At 40.9% G+C, this 24,964-nt stretch overlaps 2 protein-coding genes across 5 annotated transcripts in view; one reads left to right on the forward strand and one right to left on the reverse strand.

Annotated features, from left to right (window-relative positions):
• Positions 1-1,421: 1,421 nt before the first annotated feature.
• rab11a (RAB11a, member RAS oncogene family) lies at positions 1,422-13,541 on the forward strand. The gene is made up of 5 exons (XM_026188772.2): positions 1,422-1,612; positions 6,665-6,860; positions 7,348-7,541; positions 7,882-7,962; positions 11,060-13,541. Exons 1-5 carry the CDS (start codon positions 1,573-1,575, stop codon positions 11,194-11,196), a joined length of 648 nt encoding a protein of 215 aa, XP_026044557.1. The 5' UTR covers positions 1,422-1,572; the 3' UTR covers positions 11,197-13,541.
• Positions 13,542-21,692: 8,151 nt separating this feature from the next.
• Positions 21,693-24,964, reverse strand: part of LOC113034360 (multiple epidermal growth factor-like domains protein 11) — a 265,441-nt gene continuing 262,169 nt past the window's right edge. For all 4 annotated transcript variants that reach the window (XM_080299954.1, XM_080299959.1, XM_080299956.1 and 1 more), the window contains one exon: positions 21,693-23,707. In XM_080299954.1, the coding sequence (XP_080156080.1) occupies positions 23,502-23,707 (206 nt within the window). In that variant the 3' untranslated portion in view covers positions 21,693-23,501. The remainder of the gene's footprint in view (positions 23,708-24,964) is intronic.

The following is a 24,964-nucleotide window of genomic DNA, read 5'->3' on the forward strand; positions in this document are numbered from 1 at the left end:
AGATGGGTCAAGGGATGAGGGTAGACAGTCCCTGATGTGCAGCGACACTATCTGCTCGAAGCACTTCATGACTACAGACGTTAGGGCTATCGGTCTGTAATCGTTGAGCCTGTGTAGACCAGACATTTTGGGGATGAGAACAGTAGTGGAGGCCTTCAGAGAGTGGTGTGAGTCAGGGAGAGGTTGAAGAGCCTGGTGAGGATCCCCCCAGTTGGTCAGCACATTTGTAGTTGGTGAGGGCTTGGATGCCTCTCCACACCTGGTGCAGGTTGTTATCAGTTAGGAAGCCCTCTGTCCTCCTCCTGTAAACCTCCTTGGCCTGTTTGATGCCCCTCCTCATGTTGACTGTAGCAGTGCTGTACAGGTAACTGTCTCCTCAGCCTGAATTACAAGTTCAACACAAAGGACTCGAGTGAAGTGGATGCAGGAGGGTGACGAGATAGCCTAAAACATAGTTAAAAATGAGACAAGGAAGCAAAACTAAATGCAAAACAGAGGAGACATCTAGCTGTGCAAAATAAAATGGGCAGTAAACTTGTGGAACAGAGAAAAGACACTGGAAAAGCTAGACTAACCAAAACAGAAAGGATTACTTAATCAATATAAACACTCCATGTAAATATTTATTTAAAAATATTAATTAAAAACACTCAATACAAATGCAGTTAAATCAGCACAACATTTATTTTCAAATACAAAGAAATACAAAAAAAATACATATCAGCTGGGCACTTTTCTGCTGACTAATAAACAAGCATATTTCCATTACTTTAGCTTGTTATTTAAACATTTTTTAACTATGATAAGATTTAAATTTTATATATTTGGTTTATTTGAAACTTTAATCTTCATCTTCACTGACCACAGTAAGCACACCATCTTTGATGGAGGGTTCGTGTCTCCTGGCATTAAAGGTTGGAGAAGGTTGGGGGAGGGGCATTTATAGATTGGTGTTGATAGATTTTAAATTTGTAAAATGTTAAATGCAATTACCCATGACCATGCCGGATAGCTAGTTAGCTAGCACATTTACTATTAGCTAAAGTGGTTTTTGCTGCTGCTACTGAAGCGCAGAACACATGAATTTGGGACTTCTGAGGGTGCAGTTGAGCGCTTGCATTCACTGATCTGAGAGGTTGTAACCACAGAGTTATAGCTGTAAGCAGTTAAAAAATTAAATAAATAAATGAGTAAAAACTGAATTGCAAACATTAATCTACACATTTATGTATATTTTCTCTGTAACTATACATTTAAAGCGCAAGTGAAAATACAAGTTTACATTTTTTTTTACACATTATCTCTTTTTTTGACAGCTCTCGCATTTTGCAACGTATTTACTTCCATATATCGGCCCTAAAGGAAAAGTTGATAGTTGGGACGTATATTTTTGACCACTAGATGTCTGATGTCAGAATTATGTCGTTTTTCTGCGGCAGCGAATGAGAAGAAGAAAATACGGAAGTACGGCTCCCAAACACATTCCCGTTGGAAGAGTAAAATACTGCAGATTGCCGTATTTGCTTTGAAACGAAGCATATCTTGGACTAAATATTCAATCTCAATAAGACGATGGGGACTAGAGACGATGAATACGATTATTTATTCAAAGGTAAAAATGTGAATTTCTCGTTAGTGTCGTAGCTTTTAGCCGATAAGCTAAACAGGCCAGCTGGTCAGCTGTCAGGCTAACTAAGCCAGCGTCAACCTTTGTGCTGTGGTTGATTTTCACCGAGCTTTCAGGAAATTGATTTGAGGGTGTATACCTCTAAACGGCCTTCACTTGAGGGTTGGCGTTATAGTGCTATTTTCTTTACGTACGGTGTATTGAAGTGATGGGGCGAAAAGAAAAGAACATTAGCTGTTAGCTACTGTTAGCTTGTTGATGGTAGGCGCGGACACGCCTAGCGTTAACCGTTATCACGTTATCTTAGGTCGAGCTTGACAAGCTACAGGAACTTGTGTGAGGATTGGAAAGAATGCGTTAAGAGCTGCTTCATGAACACGTGACCACAATTTTAAAAGTGACCCAAATCATTCTTTTCGCCATTATGTTATTTTTAAAGTATTTTTGTTACTGTGAATGTGTAAAATTTGCTTAAAAAGTCAGGAAGATTACTATTACTATTTTTGTGTCATAACAATGCTTCTTGGTAATAAGTCGTGTACTGTTGGAATGCCTTTCTATTACTCCTTAAATGGTATCGCATGTTTGGGTTGCACCCATGAAGAACTATGCCAATGTCAAACAACTATCAACTCTTGTTTTGAGCTTCTGGTACGCCAGGTATGGACAATCTGATGTCTGATTAGCAGGGCATGAACCTGATCAGTCAACATGTTTGACTGATCTGGATGAGATCCATGTCATAGGGCAATTTCAAGTTGGTGTTTTACAAGACTAAGTTTCAGCATTATTTTTGAGTGAGTCCTAGTGCCATCTCCACATTGAAGGCCAGGTCCCATATGAGGGTGGATATCAGAGACAGGCTGTGCAGTCGGTGTTCCAACAAGACAACATCACAAACACACTGTCAGTGTGGTACTCAGTCTTCTACAGATTTGCAATCAAAGTTTGGAGGACAATATTTCTTATGGTTTTGTAACCAGACAACCTGGAACAGACTGCCATGACTGCCCTTCACTGTTAGTTTCATTTAGTGTTGATAATGGGTGCAGTTGAACCCTGAATGTGTATAGGAATGTTACGTTCAGCAATGAGTCCAGATTGTGCTTACTGCAGTTGGCTCATAGTGTCAAGTGTCAGAGTATGGAGAGGATGTGGAGAACCCTGTGCTGATTTATGCACCGATACGGTGAAAGCTTTTGGTGGAGGCAGTGTGATGGTGAAGAGCAGCATCTTCCTCAGTGAAAAAACAAAGCTTCTCATCACTGGTAATCTCAGTGGAGCTAGATATCAAGATGAGTTTCTGTAACCAGTGGCAATCCATATCTCCACAGTCTGGGAACAATCTCTGTCCTCCAAGACGCTTAACCCACACAGAGTGGAGTTTATCAGAGACTAAATCCAGAATATAGGTGTGGAGAGCATGGAATGACCTGCCAGCAGTCCTGATGTCAACACAGCTGAATGCTTGTGGCATCAGGATGGAGGGTGCTAGTCCTGCCAGAGTAACCAACACAACCACACTGGCTGCCTTGTAATAAATATGGGTTGAAGAATAGGATGCAATCCCACAGCAGTGTGTGACCAAGCATGAGGAGAAGATGAGGCTGTCGTGGCTGTTTGGTTCTTCCACATGCTACTGAAGTCTCTGTTAAATGAATAAATTGTGAAATTGCCGGTGTGTCTTGTTTCTTCACATTTTCAATCCAATAACTGAATAACGAGTCAGCAGCAGAATATGTCTGACGTTGGCATTGGAAGTTTTGGCAAGTTGTTATTGGTGTAACCCACATACTCACCTTTGTTACTTAACCCACAACTCTGTCTTCCTTTCACCATCAGGCAGCATTTAAGGGGAAATAAACTGGTTCTTTAATGGTTTAAGATTTATTGCCAGGCAACATTCTTCCATTAAAGAAATAATGAACCGAACACTAATTTCATTACTTTCTGTGCTAAGTTATATATTTGTACCCACACTAGTTTCTGTGATAGGCCAACATCTTTATTTTTTAAAGATTTAGTGGCTTTTTTTGAACAACCAACAACCTATGAGATAAACAGCAGACTTTCACATATGGTAAAATTCACTTTAGATATTTGGGATCCCACCACTCTCCTCATTTTGCTGTCACATTCCTGTTTATAAAATTTGCCTTATCCTGCTGTGTGCTTTTGAGGTCCCAGTTGAAGCTGTCACAAACTTATTAACACGCTTTATGAGTTGTTTTTTCTGTATTCGTTGCAGTATGATGACTACTAACAAAGTTCAAGACAGACAGGCTTTCTCTGCCTTTGCTTGTTCAACAAAACCTCATTGAAGTTTTCAGGCGGGTGACCTCATACCTTTCCCTATTGAAGATAACAGGAATCACAGAGTTGATTATCAGCTTTCTCTGTTACACCGGGCTTTCTGCTTCAGGATCTGTGCATGCTCACAGAAAAATGGGTGTTTTGTAGGTTATGATTCTTCTTTTGGGTAGAAAAGGATCCCCAAGATTGCTGCCTGTGCTACTCAAAACATTATTATGACTTCTAAGGTGACGGCTGCACATTAGAGCGCTTTAAACTGAACATATTGTGTGAGGTTATATATGTGCACATGTCTGGGATCAGTCCAAAGTATCTACCCAACAGTCGTTGCATTTTTCTTTTATGTTCCTGTGGTTGGAACATGATTAACAGTGAAGGCCACCATAAAGGCCCTGCAGTGGGAAAACATCCTCATAACATCCCAGAATTTCATAAAACACGAACCGCTTTGTTCTCTTACAGTAGAAACATGGCTAGGCTTTTTGAAAATTGTTGTTTTTCTAATCTATGTGGGCCTATCGTGCTCCCAAAGACTGAAAATGAACAGCTGCAGATGTTTTTTTTGAATTTGTGTGTATCTGTTTTAGGCCTTTATCTGTAGTGGACTTGCTTATTGTCAGATTTCTGCTGGAGTAGGCTCTAATCCTACCGGCATCACCAGAAAACACTGATGCTAACTAGTTTGTAGAAAATGGATATGATGTTAGGCGTGGATATTACTAAAGAATATCACACAAGAGTAGTAATGCTAAGTTAGGCCTAGCAATTTAAAGACTTTTACAAAAGTTTACATTGTGTAATTTAAGGTAATGAATTAAAACCCAAATGTCAAATAGTTTTATCGCAGCTCTAGTTTTCACATAAGTGTAATTATTGGCTATGAGCTGTGTTTAGCTGATGAGATGAGCTCCAGGAATATTTCTGATGATTGTGTTATTTTATGCAGAGGCTGCATTGCAATTATTGCTGGGAAGGGTTTCATTTTAATGTGAAAAATATAAGGTTCATTTTGACTTAAATATTATTTCTTTTGTAACAGAAGTCAAACGTGTACTGCAACATTACGTATATTGTTTATTTTAAATAAGTACAGTTTAACAGTGTAACTGTTTCTTCACCATCTCCCAGTTGAACTTTCACACTGCTAGACTGCAGCTACACCTTATGTACATTCTGTGGTGGTCATTTCATTTCTGTAATCCTGTATTTTCTGTATATAAGATTTAGATTGGTTATTATATTGTTGGTTTATATACCTTTGTGTGTGTGTGTATGTACACAGCGCTCCCTCGTTTATCGCGGGAGTTAAGTTCTAAAAATAACCCATGATAGGTGAAATCTGCGAAGTAGGCAACTTTATTTTTAGTTATTATCAGTTATTCTAGATGTTTTAAGGCGGTGAAACCCCTCACTACACACTTAATACACTTTTCTCAGACAGGCGTGAACATTTTCACACTTTTCTCTCTTGTTTAAACTCTCAAAGTTCAAACCAAAGGCTCCTGCAAGTGACGACGTTTTGTCAACATTGTTGTTTGTTAGGGAGAAAACGTACAAACATACAGTACAGCATTTCAGAGTTACACTGCCAGCCACTGAACAATTCTGTACTGTACAGGAGGCACAGCACGAGATTGATTGACAATGGTCTACAGTAGGGATGGGTATCGTTTAGGTTTTATCCAATACCGGTGCCAAACCGGTACTTTTGAAACGGTGCCGGTGCTCAAACCGGTGCTTAAGGAATGGAGAACACAAAATTGGTCCAAAAACCTCTCATGTTTAACTGTTTTCCACTTTTTCTTTTGTCATTTTAGCCTTTTTGGCCAGGGTGAAGTTAGTATCTGCCATCAAACAAGAAGACAGCCGCATGTAGCTATGATGATGTTTGCTAGTTCACCTTACATGCATTAATGTAATAACGTGGTTAGCCTACTCAACGTAAATTACACACGAACAACATTAAGCTACTCCCGCAGAGAAGAACGGCTGCTGCTGCATCATCATCCTCATCATTTCTGCTACACTGGCAGGGCTAGGGGCCAGGACTCTCCTCTTCGGGTTCTTGGGGGATGTTGCATAACAGGCAACCCACCCGCAGTAGATGTGCACGGTGTGAGGTCTCACAGCAAGCTATCAAATACGGTGCATTTCTCGGCTTTTAAAAAAAACGCTATGCATCGCCAGGTGTTTCATCGGATTCGAGGTGTTACCTCCTTTGACAGTATCACAGTATCAGCTTAAAGCACTTGTTGCTGCTGAGTTTGCATCTTTTGCTGTGAAGTACAGCCAGACTTTTGACCGCTTCGCCTTGGGCGTTTTTAATCTGTAGCTCTGCTCTAAAAGAACGTACGTACCTGGGCCCGCCTACTACGCTCGCAAAGGTAAAATGATTGGCTAGAATTCAAAGTGTATGACATCTCAGGGAAAAAAAGCACCGAAATGTGCGCTGCTTTTCGGTCTGGTTACTACCGTTTATGTCAGAAAACGGGATGGGTACACCGGTACCCATCCCTAGTCTACAGCCAACCGCGTTATAGCGAGGGACCACTGTGCGTGTGTGTGTGTGTGTGTGTGTGCGTGCGTGCGTGTGTGTGTGTGTGTAAAAACATGGATGGAATAAGTTCTGTGGACTTTATATTGACCATCTTTTATACCGGTATCATTTTACTGTTTTCTTGCCCAGATTCAGTTACGTTGCATTTTCTCCATTGTGTGATTCAGTGGTCCTTATTGGGGATTCGGGTGTGGGAAAGAGTAACCTGTTGTCCCGCTTCACCCGCAATGAGTTCAACCTGGAGAGCAAGAGCACCATTGGAGTCGAGTTTGCCACGCGGAGTATCCAGGTGGATGGCAAGACGGTGAAGGCCCAGATATGGGACACAGCGGGTCAGGAGCGTTACCGAGCCATAACCTCAGCGTGAGTATAACAGCGACTGCCAGAGGAGGATTCACGTCTAGATCTCTTGTTATATATCAGTGAATTTATTTTATTAAGTTAATAACCACCAGTGTTACTTATTTAATAATTCCATCAGATGAGTTGGATATTTCAAGGGAAAATTGTTATCCAAAAAACATCCACAGTTCTCCACTCTCAAAAACCAAGTAAATTTCTTGGAATATTAATATTTTTTTACTCAAAAAAACCCAAAACAAAGTCAATAAGTTGAGCTGATGTAAAAATCTTACAGTTTCTCGAGGAAATGATGTGTTGTGGGCTGATGTAGTTCAATGACTGTTCAGTTGTTGGAAAATCATGACCATAGCTAATATTGACCGAACAATAAACCACAGCCCTCCAACATACCCCTCAGCACCTGCACACACAGTGTTCAGGTTTGTTTCAGCTCTCACTGCGACAGTGTAATAACGAGTGTGTCCATGTGCACATGGCTCTGATGCAGATACTACCGTGGGGCCGTTGGTGCTCTCCTGGTCTATGACATTGCCAAGCATTTAACTTATGAGAATGTGGAGCGCTGGCTGAAGGAGCTGAGGGATCACGCTGACAGCAACATTGTTATCATGCTGGTGGGCAACAAGAGTGACCTGCGCCACCTCAGGGCTGTTCCCACTGATGAGGCCCGGGCTTTTGCTGGTGAGACATCCTTTTCTGTTACCCTGTGGAATAAAGTGTCTATTAAGTATCACAATTACACAGAAATCTCATGATAGAATACCCTAAATGGCAATTCTAGAGCCTGAAATCTTGTAAAAATTCTAAATATTAGAACTATGCTCTGAGGATCAATGCATTAGTGATACTAGTAATAAGACCCATCTTTCATTTGCTGTGCTACACAGTGAAGTAATTCTGTGTAACTGTGTGTGGTGCACACATTCAGATAAACCTGTGTAATGGCTCAGACTGACTCATTGTTTGTGAAAATGCTACATATATGATCTGCTCATAATGATTGTTCCGCTTTGCCCCGCAGAGAAGAATGGCTTATCTTTTCTGGAGACATCGGCTTTGGACTCCACCAATGTAGAGACGGCCTTCCAGACCATTCTGACAGGTGTGTGATGTGTGTGCACCTTTAGACTCCTGTCCTTTCACAGGTCACCATAAGGTAAAAAATACCCATCAAGTAACACACTGTTGGCCACTGATATCTGAGGGAATGCTGCCCAGTTGAACAGGTTTCTTTGTTATCAAGAGCTGTCACTTTTATGAGGCCGGTCACAGTGTGAGGAAGTTTGGTGCCAAGTGAACTTCTGCTGCTGGGAGTAAACAGAGTTGACCCCACAGCCTTTCTGGACTCACTTTATGTCATAGTGGGTTGTTTACAGTTTTTATGGGGATTACCCAGGCAAATATTTTGTGTGTGTGTGTGTGTGTGTGTGTGTGTGTGTGTGTGTGTGTGTGTGTGTGTGTGTGTCAGACTGTAAACTAGGGTTGGGCGATATGTAAAAATTTTCCAACCAACAGTCATCAGTCCGATAATCGCTGATGGGCGATTTGTTAACGCATGCGCAGACTTTTTGATGGGCCGAGCAATGTAATCATGCACAGACTGATTTCCCCCCCCCAAAAAATTAGGCCTGTCGGCATTAACGTGGTCATCGCGTTAACGTGATTACAATTTTCAACGAGCTCAACCCATCTGGAGCACAGACTGAACAAACTTTGGAGAAACTGCCGAAATCCGTTGACAGAGACATTTCAGGGATTTTGAGCCAGTCTGCGCTGCAGATACGTTAATTGTAAATCGCATCAGTCATGGCGACGGCGCGTTAACACTAAAAAAATATAAAGTCACCAATTTGGGATGAAAGACGTAAGCCTAAGGATGTAACCAAAGCAGCGTGTCACGTGTGCAGACGTATAGTGTGAGCAAAGTACTCAGACTAACCTGCACAGCATGTACGTGTCCACCATCCGGTGAGTATGCTAGGCTATCGCCCGCTTCTGCAGCTCCATCGACGAGCATCTGGGCGCACTCTGAGGAGGGGGCGTTTGCTCGCAGATGAAAGAGGGTGCTGTTAAAACAGCGCTGTTTTTTCTTCTGTTGACTGCTTCTATTAGCGCCATCATTATTAGCAAACTTACTGATGGGCAGACAAATAAATAAATCGCCTGTTTAAAAACAATCGTCGATATATTCGCCCAACCCTACTCTAAACATATTTCTGTTGAAAAGTTGAGCACTTTGATTTAGATTTGATGGGTACTAGTGATGGGATTTCCGGCTCCTTTTAGAGATCCGGCTCTTTCGGTTCGGCTCACTAAAAAGAGCCGGCTCTTTCGGCTCCGAACCGGCTCTTCAGGTTGTTTTGTTGCTTTAATTAATTTATTATTCACAATAATATAAAATTATGCACAAAAGGAATTACTAACATAAAAAAGTGGTTTTATTTATATATGTTTATATATAAATATATGCGGTGGCCCCTAGAGACAAAACACGTACAAACTCCAAAACACATTTCTAGCATGAACTGAACTTCCAAAGCAGAGCTACTAGATCACTTAAATTACACAATTGAAAGCATGTGTGTATTGTTTGTGTATTTATACACAGGCACTCAAATATATTCAAATAATTAAAAAAAAAGTTCATCTACCTGTTACTATCACACACCAAATCCGGTCGTTGGTACTTGCTGGATTGTGTAGCCACAAGATAACAAAAGCTCAACACTGGGCACAGCATCCTGGAGCACTTCTGTTGTCTTTTGTACGTGTTTTGAGTTTTTATGTGCTTCTGAGTTTTTACGTGCTTCGGAGTTTGTACGTGTTTTTACGCGTTTTGGAGTTTTTACGTGTTTTGGAGTTTGTACGTGTTTTTACGTGTTTTGGAGTTTGTACATGCTTCAGAGTTCGTACGTGATTTGAAGTTTGTATGTGCTTTGTCTCTAGGGGCCACTGTAAATATACTTTTATTTATTCAAGCCACATAAAATGTAATAAATAAATCATATAATACAAAAATCAACTATTCACATTTCAACTTTTAACTATTTAAATTTTCAGCTGTTTCCTTTTACAAATTTAAAGTGAAAACAACATAAAACACTGCAAAACACAATTAAATATAAATTATAATATGAAAACAAAAAGAACATGCACATTCTCTGTCATATGGGCCCGCATGAATCCGCACTTTCTGAATCCTTTATCATCTGCAACTGAAAATAGTTGTGGATGATTACTATACCTTTCTAATGTGAAGTTGTTGTCCCTGGCTCTCTTTCTCTCTCTCCCCCTCTGGCTCTGTTCCTGTGCTACTGAGTGAAAGTAAAGCACAAGGCTCGCGTGCAGAGTGAAGCGGAAAAAAAGTGCGAGACAGAGGGTGAGAGAAAAAAAAAAAACCCGAGCCATCACGGCTCGCGATAAGGAGCCGGCTCTCGTCGTTCACGTCAAAGAGCCGGCTCTAAGAGCCATTTCGTTCGCGAACGACCCATCACTAATGGGTACTGACTCTCTTTTGGCATCAGCTTCCAGTGGCCGTTAGAGTAACTGCAGTTTTCCATCGGAGATTGCTCTTTGGTTGTGTTCATACTTTAAATGTGTAATTGTACTTAAAGTGAACAACAAACGTGATACTCGGGTTTTAGATTTTTTCTCTCCATAGAGTACCGAGCACAATGACACTCAGTGCTCTCTGCTAGAATCCAATCACAGTTGGTTTACTCTGATTAAATACTGTTTCGCCTTCTGTTTAATGTTTGCAGGTTGCAACTAACTACTTTTCTGCAGGAACATATTTGCACAGTGTTTTTAATAACATGTGACACTGGGGAATAAAATGCATGCATGGTATTTGTTAGATAACACTGTGTGATGACCAGAAAGTAGGTGTGATCTACATCCTGGTCACAGGACGACAGTACTTGGAAGAGGCGGAGCCAACATTTAAAGCTCGATTGATTTTCAGCTAGACACTTACGGGATGTTATGAAAGTTTTAAAAGAGTCTCTTTCAGTGATAGTTGTAGTAATGACTTACATGATGAGAAAAGTCGGCCATTGTTTTTTTGGCTGCCATGCTTCCTGTTAGTCAGCTGCATGGAGGAATTACACGCCTTCCATAAGAATAATTTGTTTTGTCACATGTCTATCATCTATCAACTTGACGCATTACTTTTCTTCTCCTCCTCGTCCTCCCATCAGAGATTTACCGTATCGTCTCCCAGAAGCAGATGTCGGAGCGCCAGGAGAGCGACATGTCTCCCAGCAACAACGTGGTTAATATCCAGGTGCAGCCCACTGAGAACAAACCAAAGATGCAGTGCTGTCAGAACATCTAGCCCAGCCTCAGATCCGCTACTATCTCTCCCCCCAATTCCCCCATTTCTCCCTGTCCTTTCCTCCCTCGATCCCCATCAACCTTAAGCCCCCCCCTCGGATAATAGACTGCCTCGACATACTGTTTGGCGTGTGGGGAATGAGCCGCAGCTTCGAAGCCGTGACCTGATCTCTGCACCTACCTCCTCCTGCTAACCCTATTCTTCCCCTTCCCCCGGTAAATATTATCCCAGTTTAGGATGAACCCATGTGGGGCGGCCCTCCCTAAGCAGAGCCCCGTTGTCTTTAGACTACTGCAGGACAGCAAGCAGCAGGCATTTCATATCACGTTAGATTTCATTACTGCAGATGCGCTGACATGTCACAAAAATGTCTTAATATATGAATGTGATTCGTTTTCTTCTTCTCAAGCTCAGTGCTCCAGTTGATTTCTCCACCTTTTTTAATGTCTTGTATCATATATCTGCTACTAAATCTGAATTTAAAGCTTTGCCTCTGTTATTTTAGCGCCCCTCACCTCCTCTTTAGTGCAATGTACTGTTTTGGAAACTACGTGGATGTATCGAGCACATTGCGGACGTTTGCTCCGGTAGTGTCATGCTGTTTGATGTGATTTCTGTGAAAATGACGCCGGACTCTTTTACATTTGTTGAGCTTCAGTTAGTGGAAAGGCCAGGGGAGTGTAGCTAGCATGTGGCGCGCAGCCTGGTAAACTTTGTCGGCATCGTCACTGCATTTGCAGCAGGTGACGGGTTCGTGACAGCATGCCGAAGATGGACCTCTGACGTCCAGGTGGTTGACTTGAACTGGACTAAATGTGGAACACTATCATCATTTTAGGAACCCTGAACAGGAAGCCTGTGCATTTGAATCATCATGTTCTATTTTAAGTGGCTGCATACCGAGTTACTCATGCTCACGTTGAACGGGACTGAATACAGAATAAATCTAGCAGGCTTTTTTGCTCAGCATTAAGAAAACATGCATTAATTTCCAACATATTTGACCACTATGCAGAAACTAGCACATGGCTGTTTGGGTTTTTTCCTGTAATGCGACTTCTATAGCAAGTGAAGGAAAAAGAAGTATGAGTAAAGTAGCTGATAGCAGTCTTGTATGACATTCCTATTATAGTCAGTAATCTTATAATGTGAAGTTTCCTGTTGTCTAGCCAATTCTGCTTTGCATGTAACCACAGTACTGTAGTTAAGACACACTGAGAAAGATGTTTTTCAAGGTTTGATTTGCTTAATAAATCATGCACTTAAGTGTAAGAGCTGATCTAGTAAACATGCTTACTTATTTAGGATTAGGCTTTTGCTGCACATACAAAATTTGGACCTCTTTTGCCAGTTTGGGACACCGGGTCTGTTTAAGAACCAAAAAGTGACGTGGAGTCTGAACCGAACCTAATTTAGTGTGAAGTTGCTCCTCTGGCAAACAACAAAAATCAGCGGCTTAAGCTTCTGGCCAACTTACGAATGCCTCCTCGACCTGTGGAGACCGCTTCTCATACGCTCACTAACAGCTCACCGTCGTGTCCGCCTCCTCATTAACCAAGCTTTGTGTGTCTCTCGAGGAGGAGGACAGCCATGTTGCCCCTGTCACATAAAGCCTACGCACACCAAGCTGCCTCTGACTTCAACACAATGCATGGCTTTGTGTACGACTGCACCTCCACATTGTATCGCCTTATGTAGCTAACATTGTCATTACCGTTTATGAAATCTTGATGGTTGGTTAGGCTTGGCTAACGAATACAACATGCTTAACGAGTTAGCTCAGTTTAATCCGCTAACTGGCAGGCTCCTGCTAAAAGCCTTCAAGCTGAAATTTCAGGTTATCGCAGACATATACAAAGCCCGAACTTGGTGTATGTGTCTAGCAGAAGAGGGTAAATGGGTAACTCCAGAATGTGTGAGCTTTAGCTGGCCGTGCCAATGGCGTTTTATCGAACAGACGGCACTGTCCACTGGGCCTCTCCAGACTTGACAGCAGGAAATCTGTGGACAAAGCAATTTCTTTCTTCTGACAATATGATTTCTTGTTTCATGTACCTTTGTTGTCTTCATTTTTCCCTGTGTGTGTATGTGTGTGTGTTTCTTTGTTTTTTTTTAAATATGTGTTTTGATTTCTTTCTTTTTTTAACTATTGAATTCTATAACTGACTGTAATTTCAGTGTAAACACATAAGTGAGAAATTATGTCATTTCAATGAATTTGGAGCGTTAAATATGAGAACGGGTCAAAATGAACGGTTTTGTTCTGTACAGATTGATAAATTGTACAATTGTGTCTATATCTTAAGTTATCAATTCATCTTAATAAAGCGCACCGGTCAAAAAGCTTTCTGGATTTTACTTTTTTTTTTAATTGTAGATTTTTATTGTACTGTGAAGTCTTACTGCCGTCAGGTATAACATTATGGCCACTGACAGGTGACGTGAATACTACTGATCATCTCATCATAGTGTCAGTGAACATTTTTATCTCAGAGTTACGTTAGAAACAGGAAAAATGGGTAAGCATAAGAATTTGAGCGGGTTTGACGATGGCCACATTGTGATGGTTAGATCTGTGTGACCTTTGAGCCTAGGTCATCAGCTACATGACTGGGCTTCCAAACTGAAGCTCTTGTGTTGCCAGCCAGTGGTCAGTATACTGACGTCAGATCTCAACGTTGGTTCTATGACATCGCCTGATATTGACTAAACATTGTTTCAATGTTTCCTTGCTATCTGTGTAGCTTTTTAAAATGTCCAAAAAAGGAACAGTGGTGGCGTAAAGCTTTTTTATGCATGTGAGGAGCAAAGGCTGGTGCAATTCAATCGATGAACTGCTCTGGCTCAAAATGCAGAAAAGTTATGCTGGTTTTAATCAAAAGCTGTCAGGACACACCGTGCACAGCAGTTTGTTGTGTATGGGGCTGCAGAGCCGCAGACCAGTCAGGGTGCCTGCGCCGAAATATCCACTGCAGAAAGTGGCAACAATGGGCACACGAGCATCGGGACTGGACCATGGTCCGAGCATTGAGGCCTGGGCTGATGAATCACACTTTCTTTTACTTCACAGGATGGCTAGGTGTGTGTGTGTCGCACACCTGGGGAACACCTGGCACTATGGGAAGAAGGCAAGCCGGCGGAGGCAGTGTGATTCTTCATGGCTTCGGCATCTTTCAGCAGGATAATGCATCTTGCTACGAAACAAAAAAGACAAATTCAATCCAGTTAAGGAAGTCCAATACATGGAGGCTCTACCTGGCAACTTAAAGAATCTGTTGCTAACGTCTTGGTGCCAGATACCACAGCATATCTTCAAGGGTCTGGTGGACTCCATGACTTGATGGGTCACAGCTGTTTTGGCAGTAAAACAGCCGTCTGTTTTTGCTTTATAAAGCATTTATAAATGAAATTGAAAGTACAGTTATTTTCTCAATAGAAAAATGACACAGACAAAGCACAAAGAGATGCAGAACATAAAAATATTTATTTCCAGATGCAAACAGAACACTGTAATGTAGGTAGGGTCAAAGTAATAATATGATCTCTCTCTCCAGCGTGTCCTGGGTCTGCCCCGGGGCCTCCTGGTGGGACATGCCCGGAACACCTCGACCAGGAGGCGCCCAGGAGGCATCCTTGTCAGATGCTCGAACCACCTCAACCGGCTTCTTTCGATGTGGAGGAGCAGCGGCTCTACTCTGAGCTCCGTCCGGATGTCCAAACCCCTCACCCTATCTGTAAGGGAGACACCAGCTACGCTTTGGAGGAAGCTCATTTCCGGTGCTTGTATCCGCAGTCTCGTTTTTCTGGTCCCTACCCACTGCTCGTGACCATAGGTGAGGGTGGTGACGTAGATCGACCGGGAAATTGAGAGCTTGGCTTTTACACTCATATTTATTCAATACAGTAACAATACAGTAACAGTTTTACAGGTTAGAGAGTTTAAAATTCCATAGAAATGACCACTGAAGTATTAAGTTAGTAGTAAACTAAGGAAAGGAGACTAATTAAACCAAAAATAATGAATGTTTTAGTTTGACCCCAGTCCCATCCACTAACAAAGGAGGCTTGTCTGTGTTATTTTTCTGTTGTGAAGATAGCTGAGACTTGTTTGATGAAGAGTGAAGTATTTAGCCTTTAGCACAGTATTAACCCTTTCACGCATAGCGGTCACGACAGTGGACAGCTATTCAAAGGCTGTTTTCTTGCACTTGTGTCAGTGTTGATGGCATACTTGCACATAAACCACTACATTGGACATGTGTCACTCCATACCAGTGGCGGTCCTAGCCTGTTTGGCGCCCTGGGCGAACACTCCCTCTGGCGCGCATATTAAACATATTAAGGATTGCACATTAACATAAAACTGTTGTCGGAACCATACTGAATTTCACCAGAGAAACAAACACACACACACACACATATGAAGAGAGAGAGAGAGTATGCATAGTATGCAAACGGCTACCAAACAGCCATCATAATCTGTCATACAATGAGAACAGGACAAATCAACTGACAATGACTCATTAATATTGTGCTGAACACAGTCCAAAAGATTCAATAAGCTACATCAGTGTCTACTGTTTACTATCATAGCCAAGTGGCTAACGAATGTAAACGGAAGTTTTCGCTATCCCTACTAATTGATGTTATCTTGTTGTATCTGTTGTGGTCAGTGCCATCCTCTATGCTGTTGCATGCTGGGGCAGCAGGTCGAGGGTCACAGATGCCAACAGGCTAAATTAACTGATCCAGAGGGCCAGTAATGTTGTGGGGATGGAGCTGGTTAGGGTGGTGTCTGAGAGGCAGATGTTGTCCAAGATAAAGACAATGTTGGATAATACCTCCCACCCACTCCATGACATGCTGGCTAGTCACAGGAGCACGATCAGTGAGAGACTGAGGTCACCAAAAAGCACCACTGAACGACACAGGAAGTCATTCCTGTCTGTGGTCATCTCCCTGTACAACTCCTCCATCTAACACACTGTAAACACTGCAACAGTTTCACCCTTTTTGCACACACTCTTTTCTGCTCTGTAATATTCTTCTCAATTTTCTTGATATTTATTGATAATCACCTCTGTTAATCCTTGATGCTTATAATTGACTGATCTGTATATATTAGTGTTATTTCTTAAATGTGTAAAATCTGTAACATAATGTATTATTTGGAGTTTAGTCTGTTACTATTTTTTACCATTTCTTCTTGGAGCAACTGTAATCCACATCCTTTCCTTAGGGATTCATAAAGTAATCATAATATGATTCTGATTGTTTCAGGATGACCTGCCCTTATCCAATCACACGTCTGCTTACCTGCATCTTTTGCTCGTTTCTCTTCTTTTTTCTCTTTTTTCTAAACTGAGCACCTGATGGCTTTGAACTTTTCTTGTCCATTTTCCATTGGTTTTACTTTTGCACTCCAGTATCCATCCGCCAACCTAATAGACCTACACCTTAGTTCACAGAATCGCTTTGTCTATGGCTGGGGTCGGCAACCTGCGGCTCCGGATTCGCATGCGGCTCTTTAGTCTTCATACTGCGGCTCCAAGTGGTTTGGAAAAAAATTATAAGTATTTAACTGAAGTGTATTTTATTTGTGTTAGTTCTTTTTAAACTTGTAGTTCTAAATTGGAAGATTATTGTGATCTTGAAATACAAAAATAAAATTATATGTTTTATATGATCTCGGACATGTGAAAAAAGTATGTCCTTTTTGACCACAAATTCACTTTCATTTTGACATATTTTAGCTTTATGTCCCAGATTTCCGCATCGTGGGACATTCTTTTACTTGATGATCAGAAGCCTGGCAAATAAAGCATCTAGCCGCTTGGATAGATAACACGACCATTGTACGGGCCCAGAGAGATGGAATTGGGGATATGGATGAAATGTCCATCTTCATCTCTCCGAAGACGAACTTTAAACTTCCGAACCCATAATTTGTCCCTCGGTTTAATAGGTGGATGTAACACCTCACGATATCTTTTCAAATATAAGTCGATGCCATGATCAGGGATTCTTCCTGTCCAGAATTTGACCACAAGGGTGGTCATTTCAATTTGAAGAGATGATTCTACTGTCCACTCTTTCCATTTTGGTTGGCCAGAGTTTGAAGCAACAATCTCCATGAAACATCGAAGAGGAGCTTCCTGGAAAAAACACAGTTCAAAGTCCCTTCTGTTTGGGAGAGAGATGAAAGAGTAAATGTCCAAGGATTCACCCAAGAGGACTGAAAAAGCAATTCCTCCGCAACATAATCTCTAGTGGGAAGTTCTCCTTCTCCAACATATTTCAATCTGACTCATAAATTGCCAAACTTGGAGGCATAGGGTGCAGGAGTATAGGGCGGCATGATAGATTCTGAGACAGGGCACAGTAGGAGCAGATGGGCAAGGATAAACTAAGAGTTCCCTCCCTTACCCCTTCCACTCGTTTTGGCTGTTCAGAAACGAAAGGAACAAACTTCCTTACTAGACCCCCACCGTCTGTCTTACTGTATGAGTGTGAGACATGCTACAATCCAGTGGCACCAAGGCATTATACAATAAAATAATGTGATTAATACATAAATAAAAGAAATTCCTATACACGTATTTCATCGTAATTATTGTTATTTAACTCTGTCATGCATGAATTATGACAACCTCAATCAGGATTTTTTCTTAAGTATTTTTATTAATCTTTTCATGCCAGAATAAAAATACTTAAGAAAAAAATCCTGATTGAGGTTGTCATAATTCATGCATGAAAGGGTTAAGCATTTACCTTAGCAATGCTTACTAGTGTCACATTATAAAGTCTTACCTTTATTTTAAAGCTTTAGTTACTTATTCGTTTGCATATTAATTATTATATATCAAGCTGCAACATATAGGGAAGTAGCTCATCATCCCCTGGACCTTAGCTCTTTCACTCACTAATCACTAATGTCAATTGTCAACATGTATCAGCCTGAACATTTGATATTCAATTCAATTCAATTCAATTCAATTTTATTTATATAGCGCCAAATCACAACAAAAGTCGCCTCAAGGCGATTCATAGATACAGAGAAAAACCCAACAATCATGTGACCCCCTATGAGCAGCACTTTGGCGACAGTGGGAAGGAAAAACTCCCTTTTAACAGGAAGAAACATCCGGCAGAACCAGGCTCAGGGAGGGGCGGGGCCACCTGCTGTGATTGGTTGAGAAGGAAGACAGGATAAAGACATGCTGTGGAAGAGAGACAGAGGTTAATAACAGATATGATTCAATGCAGAGAGGTCTGTTAACACATAGTGAGTGAGAAAGGTGACTGGAAAGGAAAAACTCAATGCATCATGGGAATCCCCGGCAGCCTACGTCTATTGCAGCATAACTAAGGGAGGATTCAGGGTCACCTGGTCCAGCCCTAACTATATGCTTTAGCAAAAAGGAAAGTTTAAATGCCTAATCTTGAAAGTAGAGATAGTGTCTGTCTCCTGAATCCAAACTGGAAGCTGGTTCCACAGAAGAGGGGCCTGAAAACTGAAGGCTCTGCCTCCCATTCTACTTTTAAATACTCTAGGAACAACAAGTAGGCCTGCAGAGCGAGAGCCAAGTGCTCTAATAGGGTGATATGGTACTACAAGGTCATTAAGATAAGATGGGGCCTGATTATTTAAGACCTTGTATGTGAGGAGCAGGATTTTGAATTGTGGATTTAACAGGAAGCCAAAACAGGAGAAATCTGCTCTCTCTTTCTAGTCCCTGTCAGGACTCTTGCTGCAGCATTTTGGATCAGCTGAAGGCTTTTCAGTGAGTTTTTTGGACATCCTGATAATAATGAATTACAGTCGTCCAGCCTGGAAGTAATAAATGCATGAACTAGTTTTTCAGCGTCACTCTGAGACAGGATATTTCTAATTTTAGAGATGTTGCACAAATGGAAGAAAGCAGTCTTACATATTTGTTTAATATGTGCGTTGAAGGACATGTCCTGGTCAAAAATGACTCCAAGGTTCCTCACAGCGTTACTGGAGGCCAAGGTAATGCCATCCAGAGTAAGAATCTGGTTAGATACCATATTTCTAGGCTTTTCAGGGCCGAGTACAATAACCTCAGTTTGATCTGAATTAAGAAGCAGAAAGTTAGCGGCCATCCAGGTCTTTATGTCTTTAAGACATTCCTGCAGTTTAACTCATTGGTGTGTGTTATCTGGCTTCATGGACAGATAGAGCTGGGTGTCATCTGCATAGCAGTGAAAATGTATACTATGCCTTCTAATGATGCTGCCTAAGGGAAGCATGTATAATGTAAACAGAATTGGTCCTAGCACTGAACCTTGTGGAACTCCATAATTAACCTCAGTGTGTGAAGAGGACTCTCCATTTACATGCACAAACTGGAGTCTATTAGATAGATATGATACAAACCACTGCAGTGCAGTACCTGTAATACCTACAGCATGTTCTAATCGCTCTAATAGGATATTATGGTCGACAGTATCGAACGCTGCACTGAGGTCTTGCAGGACAAGCACAGAGATGAGTCCACTGTCAGAGGCCATAAGAAGATCATTTGTAACCTTCACTAAAGCTGTTTCTGTGCTGTGATGAGCTCTGAAACCTGACTGAAACTCTTCAAATAAACCATTCCTCTGCAGATGATCTGTTAGCTGTTTGACAACTACTCTTTCAAGGATGTTTGATATAAAGGAAGGTTGGCGATTGGCCTATAATTAGCTAAGACTGCTGGGTCTAGAGATGCTTTTTGAGTAAAGGTTTAACTACAGCCAGCTTGAAGGCCTGTGGTACATAGCCGATCATTAGAGATAGGTTGATCATATTTAAGATCGAAGCATTAATTAATGGCAGGACTTCTTTGAGCAGTTTTGTAGGAATGGGGTCTAAAAGACACGTTGATGGTTTGGAGGAAGTAATTATTGAAGTTGACTCAGAAAGATCAATTGGAGAAAAAGAGTCTAACTTAACATCAATGGTACTAAGAGTAGCTGTAGATAATATTACATCTGTGGGATGATTACTGGTAATTTTTTCTCTAATGATAAAAATTTTATTTGTGAAGAAGTTCATGAAGTCATTACTAGTTAACGTTAAAGGGATGGTTGGCTCAACAGAGCTCTGACTGTTTGTCAGCCTGGCTACAGAGCTGAAGAGAAACCTGGGGTTGTTCTTATTTACCTCAATCAGTGACGAATAGTAAGATGTTCTGGCTTTGCGGAGGGCTTTCTTATAAAGCAACAAACTATTTCTCCAGGCTAAATGATGATCCTCTAAATTTGTGACACGCCATTTCCTCTCCAGATTACGAGTCATCTGCTTTAGGCTACGTGTTTGAGAATTATACCGCGGAGTCAGGTACTTCTGATTAGAGACCTTAGTTTTCACAGGAGCTACAGTATCCAGAGTCGTACGTAGTGAGGAGGTGAAATTATTAACAAGATAATCGACCTCTGTTGGAGCAGCGTTCAGATAGCTGCTCATCTCTGTGTTGGTACAGGGCACTGAAGATGATAACAGTGGGTGGATTATATTCTTAAACTTAGTTACAGTGCTTTCAGAAAGACGTCTACTTTGATAAAGTCTACTCTTCACCGCTGTGTAATCAATTATTGTAAATGTAAATGTTATCCATCAAGACTATCAAGGTTAAACTCTTTGTGCATGAGAAAGCCTTACTATGCCTTCAAGAATAACAACATATTGTTAAGAATATTGTGAGGCATTGAACCACAGGAATTGGTCTGTCCACCCACAGAACTACTATTCTGTATGGTCTCTCAGGAGCTGTGTGATGTCTCCTGTGGACCCCAAGTAGCCTTAGTGATGGAAATGATGGTATGATTATTCCTCACTAAGTACTCTGATCTAATAGGATAATCAAAAGATTCCCACTGACAGTTCCAGGATTTGTAATGTGGATAGCAGGATAAACTGAAGCAAATAAACAATAAACACAATGTGATTAAAATAGATCTGCAAATCATGCCATTAGAATAAATTACTACTAATAATTCAAATCTGGCCAATTACACCTTCAACTTTTATTAAAACCCAGCAATTCATTATCTTCCACCTACCATAGGCCAACAGGCAGCATTCACCCTGGACAGGTCGCCAGTCTAAGCTAACACAGACAGACAGACAACCAGAATTTGGGAATTTAGAATTAAAATAACCCAGCTCCACTAACTGCATGTCTTTGGATTGTGTGAGGAAGATGGAGTACCCAGAGAGAACCCATGTAATAACAGGAAGAACATGCAAACTCCACACAAGAAGACCAGATGGTGGATATGAACTCATTGGGCAGGCGTGCGGCCCCCTATTAAGACCTGATTAGCAAACGGAATCATTTTTACAGGAAAAGGAGGACTCCCAAACTTCTGGGTAAACATTAAACATTAAAAACAGAAACATTCCACCACATGACTGCAGCTTTATATCTCTGGATGAAAGGTGAAAACAGAGTTTGTTTGTTTTTTAAAATCAACATATGACACCACTCTCCTGAGCTGTCATGACTTTATTCATTTCAGGGTTTTCAAAAACAAAAAAACAAACACACACCCTCCCCCCCAAAAATGTAAGCAGCACTACATACACCTATACACATGAACTATTGTTTGGATCAAACATATCAAACCACTAAAAAAAACAAGATAAATCAGAGCAAATAGAACAAAAACAGGAAACCAAATCATTGGGATAGCAAACTGTACACATAAGATTGTCAACATGTCCTCTTATTGCTGTTTGCTACAGCCGAACTTTAGTTGCTTCAGACCCTTTTACTTTTGCGCACTTTGTAAATGCAAATTTATGATGAAACAATGTATTTGTAAGACAAAATAAAAATGTATTTGTGAATCCTTAATTCATTCCTTTGTGTAAGCAGTTGGTCTTCATGAGTTTCAGCCAGTTAAAAGCCTGGTTTAAGTCTTCAGCTTGTTTTAGTTAACTGGTTGGGTTAAAATAACATTAGTTGAACTCATTCAAACATTTCTAAGCATTAGGTGATGAATAAATATAACTGAAAATCTATCATTTCATCAATTATAGTGTAAATCTATAATCTGTAAAAAAGGAGAGCAGTCTGAATATTTAAAGTGATTGTATGTCTATCATTTTAAAGTTACTGCTACGTTGCATAACACATTTTTGTCAGAGCTACATGAAAACACATTTAATTGTGTTTAGTAACAAAACTCTAGCGACTCTACAATAAAATCAGGGAAGGGGGAAGTTGCCTACAGAACTGTTATAACCACAACTTCCAACCTAAAATATATTTATATTTCCAAGAAGTATGTTCCAAATGGCATGTCCACAGTAGCATGGCAATTATCAGCAAAAGAGCTTAGCCATCTGACCATGATCACAATAAAAGCCAAAGAATAAGGGTATTCCTCACTAACCATTATGCCCTGAATCACCTTTTTACATGCATGTATAATAAGCTCAACATAAAGAAAAAAAATTACAACTATAATCACGAGGTGTACAGTAAGTGTACATCAAATACACCACTTTGTCTACAGTACATACAAAAAATAACGTTTCTGAGCAAAAACATGAACCCCAGCAGGATCTTTAAATATGTAAACACGAAATAAGAAACAGTGTGTATAAAATACTATACAGGTGCTGTAAGTCTGAAGATACTCCAGTTATCTTTTTTTCTGTCCTTTTCTCAGTCCTTTTTTCTGGGGAAATAAAAGGATAGAGAGCCTTTTCTTCGGAGGAGTCCATTGGATTTCTTTCCCACAGCACAACCGTAATGCCCACATGATGTTCATTTGGACCTAACATGCTAGTAAATAAAGTAGTCTTTGCAGATGTACAGTGGGCCTCAGTCCTTTCTTTGGCACAGCCATTGCAGTCTTTACGTGAGCAAGTCAGTTTCTTTTTTGACATTCATCTTCTGAGTCGAGATGTCTCAAAAACCGCTGAAACGAGTATATTTATGTGTATATGTACTTGTATTACCCCGCTGCTGGCAATTTTGGTGTGAAAATAAGAATATAAAGATGTACTGGTGACTGACACAAAACAGCTCAGACTGGTTGGTTGGTATATCATAGTAAAATGTCAAACAGCCGTCTAGCAGTCTGGACACTGCAAAACAAAAAGAAAAACAAACAAAACAAACAAATAAAATGCTACTTAGAAAATAAATAAGTAAGTATTAGTCCCAGCAACACATTTTCTCCATCCTTTAAATATCAACCTGTATTTACTCATCAGTGTCAAAACACTTTCTACTTTCATACTTCAGTTTCTTAGTTCTGAGTGCACTGGATCCTGTTGGGGGGCCCTAGAGCAGGGAACTGGTGGGGCTGCCGGGCAGTGGGGGACTGCAGCTGTTCAGGGTGAGGCTGTGGCTGTGGGAGGGGCTGGGGCGCATTGGCAGCAGGTCGTAGTGGCTCGGGATGTGGCTGTTCCTGGGGAGGTCGTATGGGTTCTGAGGGTAACTGGGAACCACTGCAGCACCACTTGCCGGCACAATACTTATGGTTGGTTCTGGGGGAACAAAAACCAAGAGAGTGGGTCTTTTATTTCATTTATATAATTTACACAATCCGGTTGTTCAGTCTGACGTCACTAGCCGTGTCTGGGTCTAAACTCCGCTGCAGGTCCATATATCAAACGATCACTCAGCATTACTGAGAGTTGAAAAACTGTCTAAAGTCTTTCATCTTTAATAAAATGATCAGCGTTCTGCTCTACCAGGTGTAACAATTGAGTTTAACATCCAGGCATCCATGAAAACGGAATTTATGACATTTAACGGAGTTAGAAGTTAGCAGGGAGTTAGCTCGCTAGCTTCTATCTAAATACAATATAGCATGTCCTGACTGCGGGGTTTTGGAAACAAATTAAAACGTACAGCTCTGTTATCACTTCCAGCATAAATGAAGACAGAAAACTAAACAGCAGTGACGTTTGTAGGGTTACTGAAGTTGGGCTAGCTGGTATATAATGATGTGCTACGTGACCGCTAGCGACACAGCTATGTTAGCATAATATAAACAAGCTAACTTTTTTTCCACTGGATAAAAGTTAACGTGAGTGTTCTGGGTGGTCAGGAACAAATGTAATCGCATGGCAGGATGCTGTAAAAGGACCAAACTTCAGCCAGGAGAACAACTGAGATAATCCATCCACAATACGAGGTTAGTCATTCATATACTGCTGCATGGGCTGGGCTGTAGTTACATCCTAAGGTTTTAAAAACTGAGCTTAAATAAATGATTAGCGGTAATAAAAGCCGAGGGAGGTCAACAGTGATCACTGACTGTTTTAGGAGCTTTTTGAGATCAAATAGAAGAAAATACAAAACATTAAACATGTTAACAACACAAAAGCCATATTAAACGCAGACTACTTTAACCTACTACTTTAACTTTAACCTTAGTTAAAACCATAAATTTTCACTGTTATGCCGATGACACCCAGCTCTACCTTTCTTCTAAACCCAATTCATCCCTCCCACCTACCTCCCTCTCAGACTGTCTTATTGAGATTAGATCCTGGTTCTCCTCCAATTTCCTCAAACTTAACAGTAATAAAACTGAAGTTTTACTTGTTGGTTCACCATCTATCTTAACCAAATCCCACAGCTTTTCCATTAACGTTGAAAATTCTCCCACCCTCCCCTCCCCTCAGGTTAAGAGTTTGGGTGTCATACTTGATAATACTCTTTCATTCCAGTCTCACATTAATTACATAACCCGGTCTACTTACTTCCATTTACGTAATATTCACCGACTCCGTCCC

This window comes from Astatotilapia calliptera, chromosome 1 (assembly GCF_964374335.1).
Source record: "Astatotilapia calliptera chromosome 1, fAstCal68.1, whole genome shotgun sequence".
NCBI lineage: Eukaryota > Metazoa > Chordata > Actinopteri > Cichliformes > Cichlidae > Astatotilapia > Astatotilapia calliptera.